Below are 14,509 nucleotides of genomic sequence, written 5' to 3'. Positions count from 1 at the left end.
CCAAATTAAACCTCACCTCGACCTGCTAACTTAGAGTAGGATATTATTGAAAACTAAAACTAAAATAAAGCAAATAGACGATGCATAAACAAAAACAACAAAATAAAAAACTGGGGCCCAAAGAAAACGACCCGGGCCAGGCACCATGGAGCATAGCACCCGACGCCATCCAACGCTGAAAGACGCAATCTCACCGCCATATCTCCACCAATCTCACCGATGATCCACCATCCCATCATTCTGACCATGTCCTTATCGTCACTCTCACTACTCCTGCTTCAGATAATCACAAAGCCCAGATCGAGATCAAGCAACCCACGACAAATCAGACTCCACCAATCTGATCTGGCTGCCGCTAAACCCACTGGCATCCTCTTCGAGATTGCGCTGGAACCAGAGGACACCTCCAGATCTGACCGCCTCTGAATAGCCCCTCCTTGCCTTTCTCCAGCTAACCCTCCCCCTCCCAGCATTGACAGAAGCCGCCCCCACACATGTTGAATCTCGGCAAAACAAACTCCAGGGCCACCACACACAAGACACGAGTTCTATTGTTGCCAGTCCAACAATGACGCTGGAAAGGCGTGCCGTCGGACCGAGCGCTCACTACCAAACTAGTATGCCGCCTCTAGGGTTGAGAGAGGAAACAAGATCTTTTTCCTTTTCCGATGTGAGATTCTAAATAACTCTAATCTAAGCCAACATTTTCCAACAATCTCCACATTTGCGTGATTTAAGTTATCACCAATTGTCTCACAATCCGAATATCAGTGGCTCCACCTCGACCACAAGAACCCAATTCCAAACCTTGTGACTCCAATCCAAACGTGAGCTCTACCAAATTCGATCAAGTTGTGCTCTAATAGAATTGTTGTGTGCAAGCGGCCTACAATCCAACACATATAGACCAACAATGTCAATACTCACCCCACATTAGCCACTTGGTGGAGTTTGAGTATGATGTTTTACATAAAAGGCATCGACATTAGTATGTATGGTATGATTGCTTATAATCCAATGATGACTCTTCACTTTTCCACTATGAGATTTTTCAAACTAAACCAACTTTTTTCAACAAGTGAGTGTCAATTTCTTGGCTAGATGCCCAAAACAATTTAACACAATGTGACGCACAGTGTGACGCGCTCTATTACGACCCAATATCTTAAAAGAACATGAGCGTAATGTAAAATGAAAACGGGCCATGTCGGAAGTTCCTAGTCATCGACAACATAAGATAATTCTAGCATAATGGTCATGGTACGCTCAAAGTAATCGCTGAACTCTAAAATCCGAATGACAATTATACTTCTCTAAGATTTAAATTCACATGTTAATGACGTCACATTATTTTCCATTCACAAAATCCACTACCGGCCCTCTTACTAACAAACACGTCACTACGAGGGAAGGATGGCCGCTTCTTCACCGTCTCAGTCCGATGCCAAGCTGGCTCTTCTCCCTCCGCCACCGGAACCCGAGTCTCAGATCTCCTCCCTCCCTTACAACAACTCAACAAGTTCCTCTTCTCTGTCACCGCCTCCCCTAATCAATTATTCACATCCGAAGCAACCACTAATCATTCGATTCCCTGCAGAGGTTTCACAAGAAGAACAAGTTGAAGCAAAAATGGAGGACATGCCCAAGTCAGTCGGGTCTGTTTTAGATTTCCGTGAAGGTATTCTAGGTTTAGGCGCTGAAGAAACTGTTTGATTTTGATTTTGATTTCGATTTCGATTAGAGCACTAACAGCAATTGATGGACAACTAGCCAGCCAAGGTGCGTCCAGTAGGAAGAAGATGGCATACAGGCGTTCCATGATGACATTCAAGTGTGTTCTATGATAACTTGAAATACAGTCGAGAAAGTAGAAAAACAGACAACGGAGAAGGATGTATATAGAGATGAGATAAAACATTTGATTGCTCAATCATACATCACGACATTAAAATCTTAAATCCTCAAAGAGCAACCATTCCACTAAGCTGTTTTGCTAGCAGAAATCAGAACTCAACACTCTGGCGTAAGAGATGGAAAGCCTACTGAACTTGGGCTGCGGAATGCTGGTGCTTGCGGCATCAATCATTTGTAGAATTCAAAGTCAGTATCAGGCTTCTTCACGTTGGTTTGGTACCCCTTCTCAAAGTCCTTTGGCAGTATGACATACCGATTCTTTCGAACAGCATGCATTCCTGCTTCTTGACATATGGCTGTAATCTGTGAACAATAGGTACCCATCCAGTTACTAAAGTTATTACATTATCTTAATTAATTAGAATAATTAAGATCTGACACCACCATAAAAGTCTTCAGCACGTTTATAGTTCCTACTTCCTAGAGGCGAAGCCATAAGCCACAAAGCTCAAATGCATCACCTCAATATTCAACGTGATCTACTATGGCTACTTACACAATGTTGCAGAATTCAAGGAGAGCACTATTTAGTATTTACAGGTAAAGTTGCAGCACAATTTGCAGAAAAACATAAATCTGCCTTACAACAGTAATATGTTATATGTGTGCAGGATTGTATATCTACAAATGTTAACGTCAAAACTCACCTAAACCAACTTATGTCCCCACCCCAAACATCCCACTTTTCAACTAATAAAGGGGAAAAATAATAGCACACAACACTTCTGAACAGAACTCACCTCAGCAGCACTGATTTTGTCTGGCCGTGAGACGTAATCTTCCAAGTCTACCTCATCACTCAAGTTCATTTTAGCAGTGCAGACCTGCAGTAAGTTGGCATTATATTGCTTATAAGACCAAATTTTTGATACAGCTAAAAGGAAGATGTGTGGGATAAAAATATGTGGGAGAGGGAGTTCGTGCCATGTACAATTGTCCATAGACAAGGATGAAAATGAATGGACAAAGTAATGAATACTATACAGATGAGTAACACGAAGCACCTCATAAAACAAAATATTCATGGAAAGCTACATAAATGGACATTACTTACCTGAAAAACCAGTCTTTTCTGCCGCCTATCAGGCAAAGGAAATTCAATCTTCCGATCAAGCCTTCCAGGACGCAGAAGTGCAGGATCCAAAGTGTCAGCACGATTAGTAGCCATTATGACCTTGACATTCACAGTCTGGTCAAACCCATCCATCTGCAAAAGATATAAGTTCCAAATTGACTTAGACAACTGGCAAAAAACAGAGTGCATAGTTGAACATTACAATTTGTCATATACTAAAATATTTTTCTCCCAGCCAATTCATTTGCAATTTTGCATGGTCCAGTTCAAATATATTTGCAGATGTGGAGAATCAAAATCCTTATTTAAAAAATAATAAATATATATCTGTTCTTCAAGATAAAGTTTTCATGGAGCTACCTGATTGAGGAGCTCCATAAGAATTCGTTGAACTTCTCTGTCAGCTCCAGTTTGAGCATCAAACCTGGCAGTAGCAATAGCATCAACCTCGTCAATGAAGATAATGGCAGGTGCATTCTCTTTGGCAAGACGGAAAACATCACGGACCATTCGTGGGCCCTACAAAGACTAAATCATCAGATCAAATCCCATTGCTTTTAATTTCAGTCAAACTGAGGCAAATATAATATCAACGCCTTCTGCCATACGCCGCACATTACTTAGTTTTCCAAAAACAAAAAAAAAAGCAACATGTTATATAGATAAAACATATAAAGGTACCCTACAAGGCTACAAAAATCTTTTTCACGAGTTCTTACTTCACCCAAATACTTCTGAACAAATTCGGAACCAACAACTCTAATGAAGGCAGCAGTTGTATGATTGGCAACAGCCTTGGCTAGCATGGTTTTACCAGTTCCAGGTGGACCATAAAGCAATACACCACGTGGAGGATCTATTCCAATCTGTTTGTACAAGTCATGGTGAGTAAGTGGAAGTTCCACTGCTTCACGGATTTCTTGCTTTTGAATGTCGCAACCCCCGATATCCTTTATACAATTTGAAACAGATAAACCAATATCAGTATTCCTGCATATTATTTACAGTAACAGAATCCGTCAAATGAACATTTAGCCAAATGAAGGAAATGAATCACATAAATTAACACTTCTCCAGAAAGCCAACATTGATACATCAATTGTTTCAGCACCAACGAATAAAAAATGCACTAAATATTGCGACCAATTTGGGTTGGTTTGTCTCTACTTTAGTTTATGTAATTCTTATCTAATGATTATAGAGATTGGTAAACAAACCCTAAGCGGAAGAACAATATCATATTTTTAAAGCCTTACAGTAGCCCTTCAGTTGGACTCCGGTAGCACAAGATTTTTAAAAGAACAGAAAATTGCCCAAGTTAAAAGCTTGATAACAATCAGATAGGTTCCATCATATGCTTGTCGTACTAACTCACAAACTTATTAAAAAATCCTGAAGCTAGAAGGACCCATAATTAGAATTTGTTTAAACACTCCAAGATGTAATCCTGTTTGAACATGTCTAAATCTCCACCCGTGGAGTCGACCATAAAATTGAGCAAGCACAGACAGTTGACAGAAAAAGGTACTTCAGAGCAAGACTCAACTACCGCTACCGCTAAAAGTGCATACATTGAACTCTTCTCCAAAAGTGCTAAATTCCTGAAATCCAAAAATCCCCAAAACATTCTGTTCATTCCCATTAACACTTTCATTGTTTCAAGTGCACAGAATTAGATTAGGTACCCTAAAAATCAAACCTTTTCACCACATTCACAGACTACAACGCTCGCTACACTGACAATTCAACTATCCAAGCCCTCACATACGGGCACACAGTTTTGGCCAAAACTCAATCAACTATCCAAGAATAACCACCCCTAACGCTTTACATAATCAGTAAGCAAAACTCAATCTCAATCAATTCTTTCCGTAAAACAAAAACATAGAGGGAACACATCAAAACCGGAAAGCGGCTTACGTTATAGGTGACGTCAGGCTTCTCAGACTGGCTGAGAAGCGAGATACTGGAGTCGGCCTCGGGCGGCAGAACATCAACAAGGGCGTGGAGTGGCGGTGCAAGGCGACGGAGGCGGAGGGCTTGAGATGCTCACGATTAATAGTACTGAGAATCCTAACGTAGTAATTGGAGCCAGTAGTGGAGCCGACGATGCCGTTGTTCTGATCAACCATCTCCATGAACTGGCCGATGACCAGAGGCACCGACTGGATCCTCTTGACCTCCTCCTGGGCGCGGAGGAGCTCCCGCTTCAGATTCTTCTGCTCGTCTTTGACGTACTCCTCTTGGATGTCGATGAACTCCAGCTGGCGCTGCAGGGACTTGAGGCGGCTGTAGAGGTCGTCCTCGTCGGAGGATTGGGGCTGGTCGGTGGATTTAGGGTCCGATCTTGTGGAGTAGAAGGAGGCGGGTGGCTCCGGCGAGGTTTTGGGGTCCAACACCATCGCTGACGCTGTCATCGGGACTGGCTCAACTTTCAAGTTTTGATTCGGATGTTTCAGTAAACAGTTTTCTTTTTCGATACCGAGCCTAAGTTGTCTATCTATCAGTATGCTAAGTGTCATGGGCTGACTTACTACGCAGCGGAATATGACCCGTGCGGCGCCAAGGTTACTCTTAACCAATGTCAGCCTAACTCAACATCCATTCTTGATGCCAACTTTCTTTTCTTACTTGTGCGCCTCCCGTGTCATTCCGATCTTTCTTTCTTACATTCCTTGCTTGTGAGGTTCCACCAACGAAAGCCACTCACACATGAGTCTCACAACTTGTGACTTATCGATCGCTTCCTCGTGTCATGGTACTCCCATGCCACTCGCCCAACCGATAGGCTTCCATGTCATCCGCTTACCGATCGCTTCCTTGTGTCATGGTACTCCCACGACACTCGCCCAACCGATAGGCTTCAATGTCAACCCCTTACCGATTGCTTCCTCGTGTCATGGTGCTCCCATGACACTCGCCCAACCGATAAGCTTCCATGCCAACCCTTACTAACAAGCGTGCACCTTGCACCTCGTAGCAAGCGGCATGACAGTAGGTCGGGACATTGATGGTCCTCGCTTCCTTTTATCTGACCGTCCCTTGGAAGCTTACGCACGTTACTTGCCTCTTGAGCATCCATCATCGTGCTCACTCGGCATATAGGCATCTTTTGTCCACACTTCACCCATGGGGATAATCATATGGGCAACTCGGCCCCCAAGGTGTTAACTTTGTTGGGCGAGGCTCGCCTCCACGGCTCACCTCCCACATATCCTCCGACATCGTATCCGTCTTGCCAGCATATCTTTCATAGGCCACTTGCCCGCATCTGCCCACTATAGGCTTCCTTCATTCTAGCACGGTGTCGCCCTTCCGTGCTTGCTGGCAACTCTTTCTTTTGGGCAAGGTCGAACTCCTAACCTATGCCCACGTCGCTTTACTCCGTGGTCATTGCGCACCACGGGGTTCCGACACATCTTCCTTCAGCCCACAAGTTCGCCCATGCTGATGGCATAAGGATCGCCCACGTACGAACCTCGCCACCCGCATGGACCCGCAATATCGGCCTACCGGCCAATACTGTCCATGAGACTTCCTGACTCATGGAAACGCATGCCACCACTCTTTGGTGACATCCGCCCGGCTCCTAGGTTCCCCAAGGTCCCCCAGGAGTGACAAGCTTAGTGCCCCATAAGGCCGGCACCGAGGGTGGTGGAGAGTCAGACACCAGGTACCCCCCTTATAGAGCATATTGGAGAAAACTGGACTTTGCAGGAGGAAACATCAAATATCCGAGGAGGGGCAACTTCCATAATTAATTCATACAAGCTCATAAAAATATGCCGTCAAGTGTATTCAACTCTTTTCGACGTCCCGGACATTTTCCGTGTTCAGACTTTTCCAAAATTCCGAGCCTAAGTGCCTCGAACCTAGAAGTTCGTCTTAATTACGAAACTACCACCTGGACATGCCACTAGACAGCCAATCACCCTGCAAACAGCATGCATGCTTGTCGCTCGACACCCTATCTTCGGCATAGCGCCTAAGAAGTGTCACGATGGCACAACCATTTGTGCAGCTCGTGACACCCTCCCCCACTTACAATGTCAATGCCCTTCATTGACAGACGCTTGCACTAACCTTGAGTGCAGCGCGTGACATCCTCCCCCACTTAATGTCAATGCTCTTCATTGACGTGCAACTCTTGTCTGCTTCTCACTGGCTCTATAGGCTTGCTCAATATCATACTTCTTTCAATTATTGTTGTCCTTCCAACCTTGGAATCACATATCGTGACGACCTTCTCGCGCCCACCTATGAACTTGGCTAGCATGACTTGTCACAACCTTCTCGCGCCCACTCATGAACTTGGCAGCTGACACCCCTTGGTCACAACCTTCTCGCATCCATTCGTGAACTTGGCAAATGACAATGTCTTCACCGCCTACTTGCGCCCATCTGTGAACTTGGCCAAAGACAACCTTCAACATTTTCTCTTTTGCATAAGCCATCTAGAGTTTATCATCCACCCTCGTCCGCCTTTCTCATTCTCACTGATTATGCCGGCTTTCTTCATAGCATCCCCGGCTTTGCTTCACTCTTCACTTGTCCACACCTGGGACATTCCACCATCATCAAGGCAAGACATCCGGCACGCTCACAGTTGCCCTCTTGGAAGTCTTCCTACTATCTCATAACTCTTATGTGGCATGACGACCCAGCACTCTCACAGTTGCCTCATGTTGGCTAGTCTGCCATGTTTCATCACTCTACCCTCTTGGCCTCTTGCCTGGTAGGGTTTGCTTCAAATTCGCTACTCCTCTCGTAGCACTTGGGGTTCTCCCCCACTTTTCCTCTTGCTTGGGGTTCTCCCCCATTTTCCTCTTGCTTCACTCTCTTAAAGCTTGATACGGATAGTGCCATCAACTTTGTCTTCCCAGACTTCACTCTCAAATGAGCACCTGATACTCCCACAACTTAGGCAGAAGTGCGTCCCCCATAAGACGTTGCACGAGCTCGTCCCCCATAAGACGTGTCCCCCATAAGACATAACGCTCGCCCTCTGACATTGAGTGTGTGTTTTCTCAAGTGCACACCTAGGTAAGGTCACCCATTGCGACATTCATCCATCACTCATTCAATTTGACAATCAGCACTGCCCGCTTTTATTAAATTCAACTTAGCCATCATCGCTTTTCTCAAACTTGGCCATCGCGGCCTCTTGATATCTGTTGACTCATACTCTCGAGTCCTTTCTTGCTTGGCCCCATTTGGCCTATTGTCTCACTCAATTGACCCAACTTGGTCATATAGGAGCTTGCTAGAACCCTCATCTACAATCTCTTGTTTGCCCTCTCTTGGCTTTAACGCCGACAACTCGTGTTAACTTTCTGGCTTCATGAACTCGACCATCGAAGGAGCGCTGCTAAAAGCTTCCTTGGAAATGCGCTCTCTCTTGGCGGCTTACGATCTCAAGGATCCTGCGAGAAATGGGCCTACTCTCAACTGCTTACAGTCTCGAGGATGTAACAACTCATGACTCCCCTTGAGAAGTGGGCCTACTCTTGGCTGCTTACGATCTCAAGGAGAAGGTCTGATGGATATGCTCCTTTGACTCTTCCTTGGACAATTCACCTAGTCCCCCACAAGTGTCAACACATTCATACAAGGCACTTGCCTTTCCTTCCTTTGTTCTAGCTTGCTCGTTTCTCCACTCGATTCTTGGCCTGCTCTCGGCCACTCTTTGCCTGCTCTCGGCTACTCTTGTCCTGATCTCGGCCATTTCATAACTTCAAAGGCTTGCATGGACAATGCAACCGCACCCAACAATCAAGCCAGTCACATCCATCTTCGTCGCTGTCCAATTGGTATCCCTTTCAATCAAGTAAATGTTCAACCCTGGAAGGTCATTCACCACGCATCGACCATCCAGGCTCTGATACCAACTGTCACGGGCCGACTTACTACGCAGCGGAATATGACCCGTGCGGCGCCAAGGTTACTCTTAACCAAGGCCAGCCTAACTCAACATCCATTCTTGATGCCAACTTTCTTTTCTTACTTGTGCGCCTCCCGTGTCATTCCGATCTTTCTCTCTTACATTCCTTGCTTGTGAGGTTCCACCAACGAAAGCCACTCACACATGAGTCTCACAACTTGTGACTTATCGATCGCTTCCTCGTGTCATGGTACTCCCATGCCACTCACCCAACCGATAGGCTTCCATGCCATCCGCTTACCGATCGCTTCCTTGTGTCATGGTACTCCCACAACACTCGCCCAACCGATAGGCTTCAATGTCAACCCCTTACCGATTGCTTCCTCGTGTCATGGTGCTCCCATGACACTCGCCCAACCGATAAGCTTCCATGCCAACCCTTACTAACAAGCGTGCACCTTGCACCTCGTAGCAAGCGGCATGACAGTAGGTCGGGACATTGATGGTCATCACTTCCTTTTATCTGACCGTCCCTTGGAAGCTTACGTACGTTACTTGCCTCCTGAGCATCCATCATCGTGCTCACTCGGCATATAGGCATCCTTTGTCCACACTTCACCCATGGGGATAATCATATGGGCAACTCGGCCTCCAGGGTGTTAACTTTGTTGGGCGAGGCTCGCCTCCACGGCTCACCTCCCACATATCCTCCGACATCGTATCCGTCTTGCCAGCATATCTTTCATAGGCCACTTGCCCGCATCTGCCCACTATAGGCTTCCTTCCTTCTAGCACGGTGTCGCCCTTCCGTGCTTGCTGGCAACTCTTTCTTTTGGGCAAGGTCGAACCCCTAACCTATGCCACGTCGCTTTACTCCATGGCCATTGCGCACCACGGGGTTCCGACACATCTTCCTTCATCCCACAAGTTCGCCCATGCCGATGGCATAAGGATCGCCCACGTACGAACCTCGCCACCCGCATGGACCCGCAATATCGGCCTACCGGCCAATACTGTCCATGAGACTTCCTGACTCATGGAAACGCATGCCACCACTCTTTGGTGACATCCGCCCGGCTCCTAGGTTCCCCAAGGTCCCCCAGGAGTGACTCGCTTAGTGCCCCATAAGGCCAGCACCGAGGGTGGTGGAGAGTCAGACACCAGGTACCCCCCTTATAGAGCATATTGGAGAAAACTGGACTTTGCAGGAGGAAACATTAAATATCCGAGGAGGGGCAACTTCCATAATTAATTCATACAAGCTCATAAAAACATGCCGTCAAGTGTATTCAACTCTTTTCGACGTCCCGGACATTTTCCGTGTTCAGACTTTTCCCAAATTCCGAGCCTAAGTGCCTCGAACCTAGAAGTTTGTCTTAATTACGAAACTGCCACCTGGACATGCCACTAGACAGCCAATCACCCTGCAAACAGCATGCATGCTTGTCGCTCGACACCCTATCTTCGGCATAGCGCCTAAGAAGTGTCACGATGGCACAACCATTTGTGCAGCTCGTGACACTAAGCTTTACTTCCTAGGTAGCACTGACACGTGCTCATGACACCGTATTACGTGAATTGATTTTAGACACGGACCGGACACGTGAGTATCCGAATCGGACACGTACCAACTCATAATAAAAGTGAAAGTGCTTGTGGTGAGAACATTCAATGCACTCAACAACTCCTCAGCCATTCTAACAGATTTAGTTTTTGTTATATTTATGCACACTTTAATATATATATAAGGAGAGAAACCCGTGATAAAAATAAGAATGTTTGTGGTGGGATTCAAACCTTGGTTATCCAAAGTACTTATCAAGTCCTTAGCCATTCTAACAAGTTATGTTTTCATCATTTTAATACACACTTTGACATATATATACATTTAAAATTCTAAATACTTTCAAATTTATAAAATAATTTTTAAATAAATATATATATTAAAAATAATATTTAATTAACGTGTCCACCACGTGTCCGTGTCCAAAAAGATTTCTATATGCCGTGTCTACGTATCGAATCGTGTCCAATACGGACACGAGTGTCCGTGTTACTTAGTTTACTTCTAACGAGGATATGTGGTAAGCACTTTTAAATATACGGTTGGATTGATAACTTACACATTAAAATTTGATAATATTGGTTGAATTTTAAAATATTTATCCAACAATTCATTTCAAAGTCCTCATTATAACGTCCTCGTTAAAAACTCTCTCCTAGCTTGCATCCAACCTACGAAGGCGTTTCTCCATGGTGCGACAGGGATTCCTAGGTTGTGTCAGCAGTTCGGCGAAGGTGGAAGGTTGAGGATTCATGGGCGTTGACCATGATGGAATTGGGCTAGGTTTGCTTTGTTGGCTATGGTTCTCCTCCACCCTAGGATTGGGTTTGGGCCTTTCTTTTGGGCTCGGCCTAGGCTAAGGAAATTAGCTCATTTAGGGAAGTTATGTTTTTTATTTTCTGGTATCTTATTGTTCTAGATTTTAATTATTTTTTGCTTTTAATAAGAAGAGGTTGGTATCATTCCCGTGTCAGCACCTTATGTGCTTGGTCTGCTTTAGGTAGGTTGTGAGTTTCTTACTTTGTCAAATGGTGGTAACTGTCTAGTGGCAGGATGAAACAGAAGGTTGCCGGATATGTTTATGTGCGGCAATACGATTGGAAAGTTGCACTATTTGTCATGATGCTTGTCCTTAGTACTGTATGCGCTATTAGTACAGTAATCTTTTAGTTGTATCACCACTATGTCAAAACAAAACCAATGATGCACTCTTTGCTAACTAGTGCATGTTAAGATACATTATTTATTGTAAGTTGGGGTTTATGCTCTATGTTCCCTCCTTGTATGTGCTTAGGACAGCCGCAATGGCCCTCTTCAAAAAAACAAATTCCATATTTGTAAATCTAATATGATATTTGACTCTTCAAAAATAAATTTGGTATGCAAATGCAAAATTACATTGTATCATGAATGTGAGGGTCTTGAATTTTATTTAATTAGTTAATAATATTTTTTTTATTTTTCATCTGGGCCTCCTGACAAACACAGGGTACAGGGCTGCTCCTTGTAAAGCTAAAAGAGCTAGTCTTGAACTCTTGTGAAAATACAAAACAGAACAAGAACGAGTAATAGTATAAAGAAAATTTGGAAGAATTTCACTTTTATATTGAACAATTCATATTTCAAATATTACACCTTAATCTATGATAATATAGTTCTTAAAAGTAAAATACTTCTCACTTGATAGTCACAATCAAGTTGTGATACAACCTCACTTAGATCGTTGTAGTCACTTTGATGTTCGACTTCACTCAAATTGTCGATGACACAAAGATCTTCAATGAAGTCACTCATATCTCTTAGCACTAAGTTTTTCTTTTTCGTGAATTTCTTCTCTATGTATTCACCACCTCTTCATGCTGTCATGTAACTGAACATATATACACCGAAATCCCTTCACCCTAAACTTCTTGATAAGGCTAGATAATCTCTCTTAACAACCTTCTAAAATTATCTCTAAATAGAAAAGGTAAATCCCAAATAAATATGGAATACATCCATTTAACAACACACCTTTTCTATATCACTTTCTATCACCCTTTAACAAAAAATATATTTGAAAAAAAACCTTCCAAATATATACTAATCTACCCTTAAATAATCAAGTTGATAAACTACCTCCATGGTAATTAAATCATGCCGTAAAGGTTTCCTAGTCCAACTAGGAAACATCATCATTGTGTCTTTACTCCCCTCTGTTGCAACGACTTGTTCTCCAATCATTTGATTCTTCATCACCTTTATGGAGGCCAATATGTATATCTTCATCTTGATAAAATACAGTTTACTAAATGTGATTGCTTGAATTCATAGCCTCACCAGTGTTGTATTTATATGAGTTAGAGGTATACAATCGATATGCTAGGGTTACAATAGCTAACTATCGACTAACAGATACACAACTAATCAAAGATCTAGGAGATAAGGAGTGTTGGTTACATCCTTTAAAAAAAAAGGAGAGATGGTTAAAGATAAGATACACGTTAGATTTTTCTATCTAAACTACAGTAAAACCTCTATAAATTAATACGCGCGGGACTAACAAAATTTATTATTTTAGCGAGATATTAATATCGATAAATTAATAATCTATAAATTTATCGATTAATTAACAACTTATTAATTTATCAAGGTATAATAAATATTTTCTTTCACTTTTTCGAAGAATTTTTTTCTTTATTCATGCACCACATTATTTGATTTATCGCGGATAATACCGTTGTTCAAAATATTATGTTGTTTGATGTATTGTATTATTTTATTTGATTATAATTAAATCAACAAAATTCTTCAATAAAATCCTCATAAATGTAAAATTTATTATATAAATTATGTCATTATTAATTTATATATTTGATGGGGTTTGTATAAATTTTCAAATTTATATTATCTTACAAATTTAACGAATTATTAAATTAGCACGTTAGCCCCGAGTCGAGACTGATAAAAAATATTATATTAGCGAGGTTATTAATTTAACGAGGTTTTACTGTAGGAGAAGTGTTGGCGCTGGCTTCTACTGCTTCCTTATCGTTAGTTACACTCGGTTTATCACTCCACCTGCAAGCTGAGTGAGCGAGGAAGAACATGAAGCTGAGTGGGCGAGGAAGAACAAAAAGCTTGTTGACAAGGAAATGGAAGCATGTGGAGGACAATCCTTTAGTGAAGATGTCAGCAATTTGGTCCATGATAGATACAAACTTAACTCGCAACTCTTTACGAACAACCTTTTCTCAAACATAATGATAATCAACTTCGACATGCTTGGTGCGAGTATGAAAAACCAGATTAGAAGTAATGTCAATAGAAGACATGTTGCCACACCAAATGGTAGGCGAATAAAAAAATATACTAAGATCACGAAACATAGAACGAAACCAGGAAAGTTCAACTACAGTGAAAGCAAGCTGTTGATATTCAGCCTCGACACTTTATCTCGACACAGTTATGTGAGTTTTAGAACTCTAGGAAATAAGATTAGGACCAGGGTAAACAAAATAACCTCCAATGGACTGACGATTGTCCATATCTCCATCATAGTCCGCATCAGAATAAGCACTAATATAAAGTGAACCAGGTTAATATTTTAAGCCATAATCAACTGAGAATTTGAGATAAAGCAATATGCGTTTGACTGTAATCCAATGTGATGCATGAGCATATATGGAAAATTTATGTTATTTAATTATAAATATATAATATTTGATATTTCATTGTTAAGGTAGTTTTAGGGAATCATTCTACAATTATTTAGGATAATAGCTTTCCATTTAGCTTAGATCTACTTATTCTCTAATTATTGTAAACCCTATATATATGTATTGTAATCGTTGTAAGGGAGCTTATGTTTTATGAATATAATTAGTTTATTTGTGGCATGGATTTGCCTTGTTTTAATGAGTTTCTTGCTCTTTGTTTCTGGTGTCTGTTGAATAATCGTTGGAGGCCCGTGTTTTATACTGATTCCACATTACAATGCGTAGTTGTAGTTGTAGGAGCATGCATGAACTTACACACTTAATTCACCAAGTAAGAAATATCTGGTCTAGTGAGTGTGGGATATTGAAGTGCACCA

General features: G+C 42.4%; 1 protein-coding gene across 1 annotated transcript; it reads right to left on the bottom strand.

Annotated features, from left to right (window-relative positions):
* Positions 1–1,873: 1,873 nt before the first annotated feature.
* Positions 1,874–5,465, bottom strand: LOC126801917 (26S proteasome regulatory subunit 6B homolog). Its single transcript, XM_050529409.1, is given in 7 exon segments — positions 1,874–2,217; positions 2,655–2,738; positions 2,969–3,121; positions 3,350–3,508; positions 3,709–3,939; positions 4,910–4,995; positions 4,998–5,465. Coding segments are annotated over 7 exon segments (1,257 nt in total). The 5' UTR covers positions 5,407–5,465; the 3' UTR covers positions 1,874–2,082.
* Positions 5,466–14,509: the final 9,044 nt, after the last annotated feature.

This window comes from Argentina anserina, chromosome 7 (assembly GCF_933775445.1).
Source record: "Argentina anserina chromosome 7, drPotAnse1.1, whole genome shotgun sequence".
In the NCBI taxonomy this organism is placed as follows: Eukaryota; Viridiplantae; Streptophyta; class Magnoliopsida; order Rosales; family Rosaceae; genus Argentina; species Argentina anserina.
Note: the sequence above shows the minus strand (reverse complement) of the source record. Positions and strands in the feature narration are given on the sequence as shown.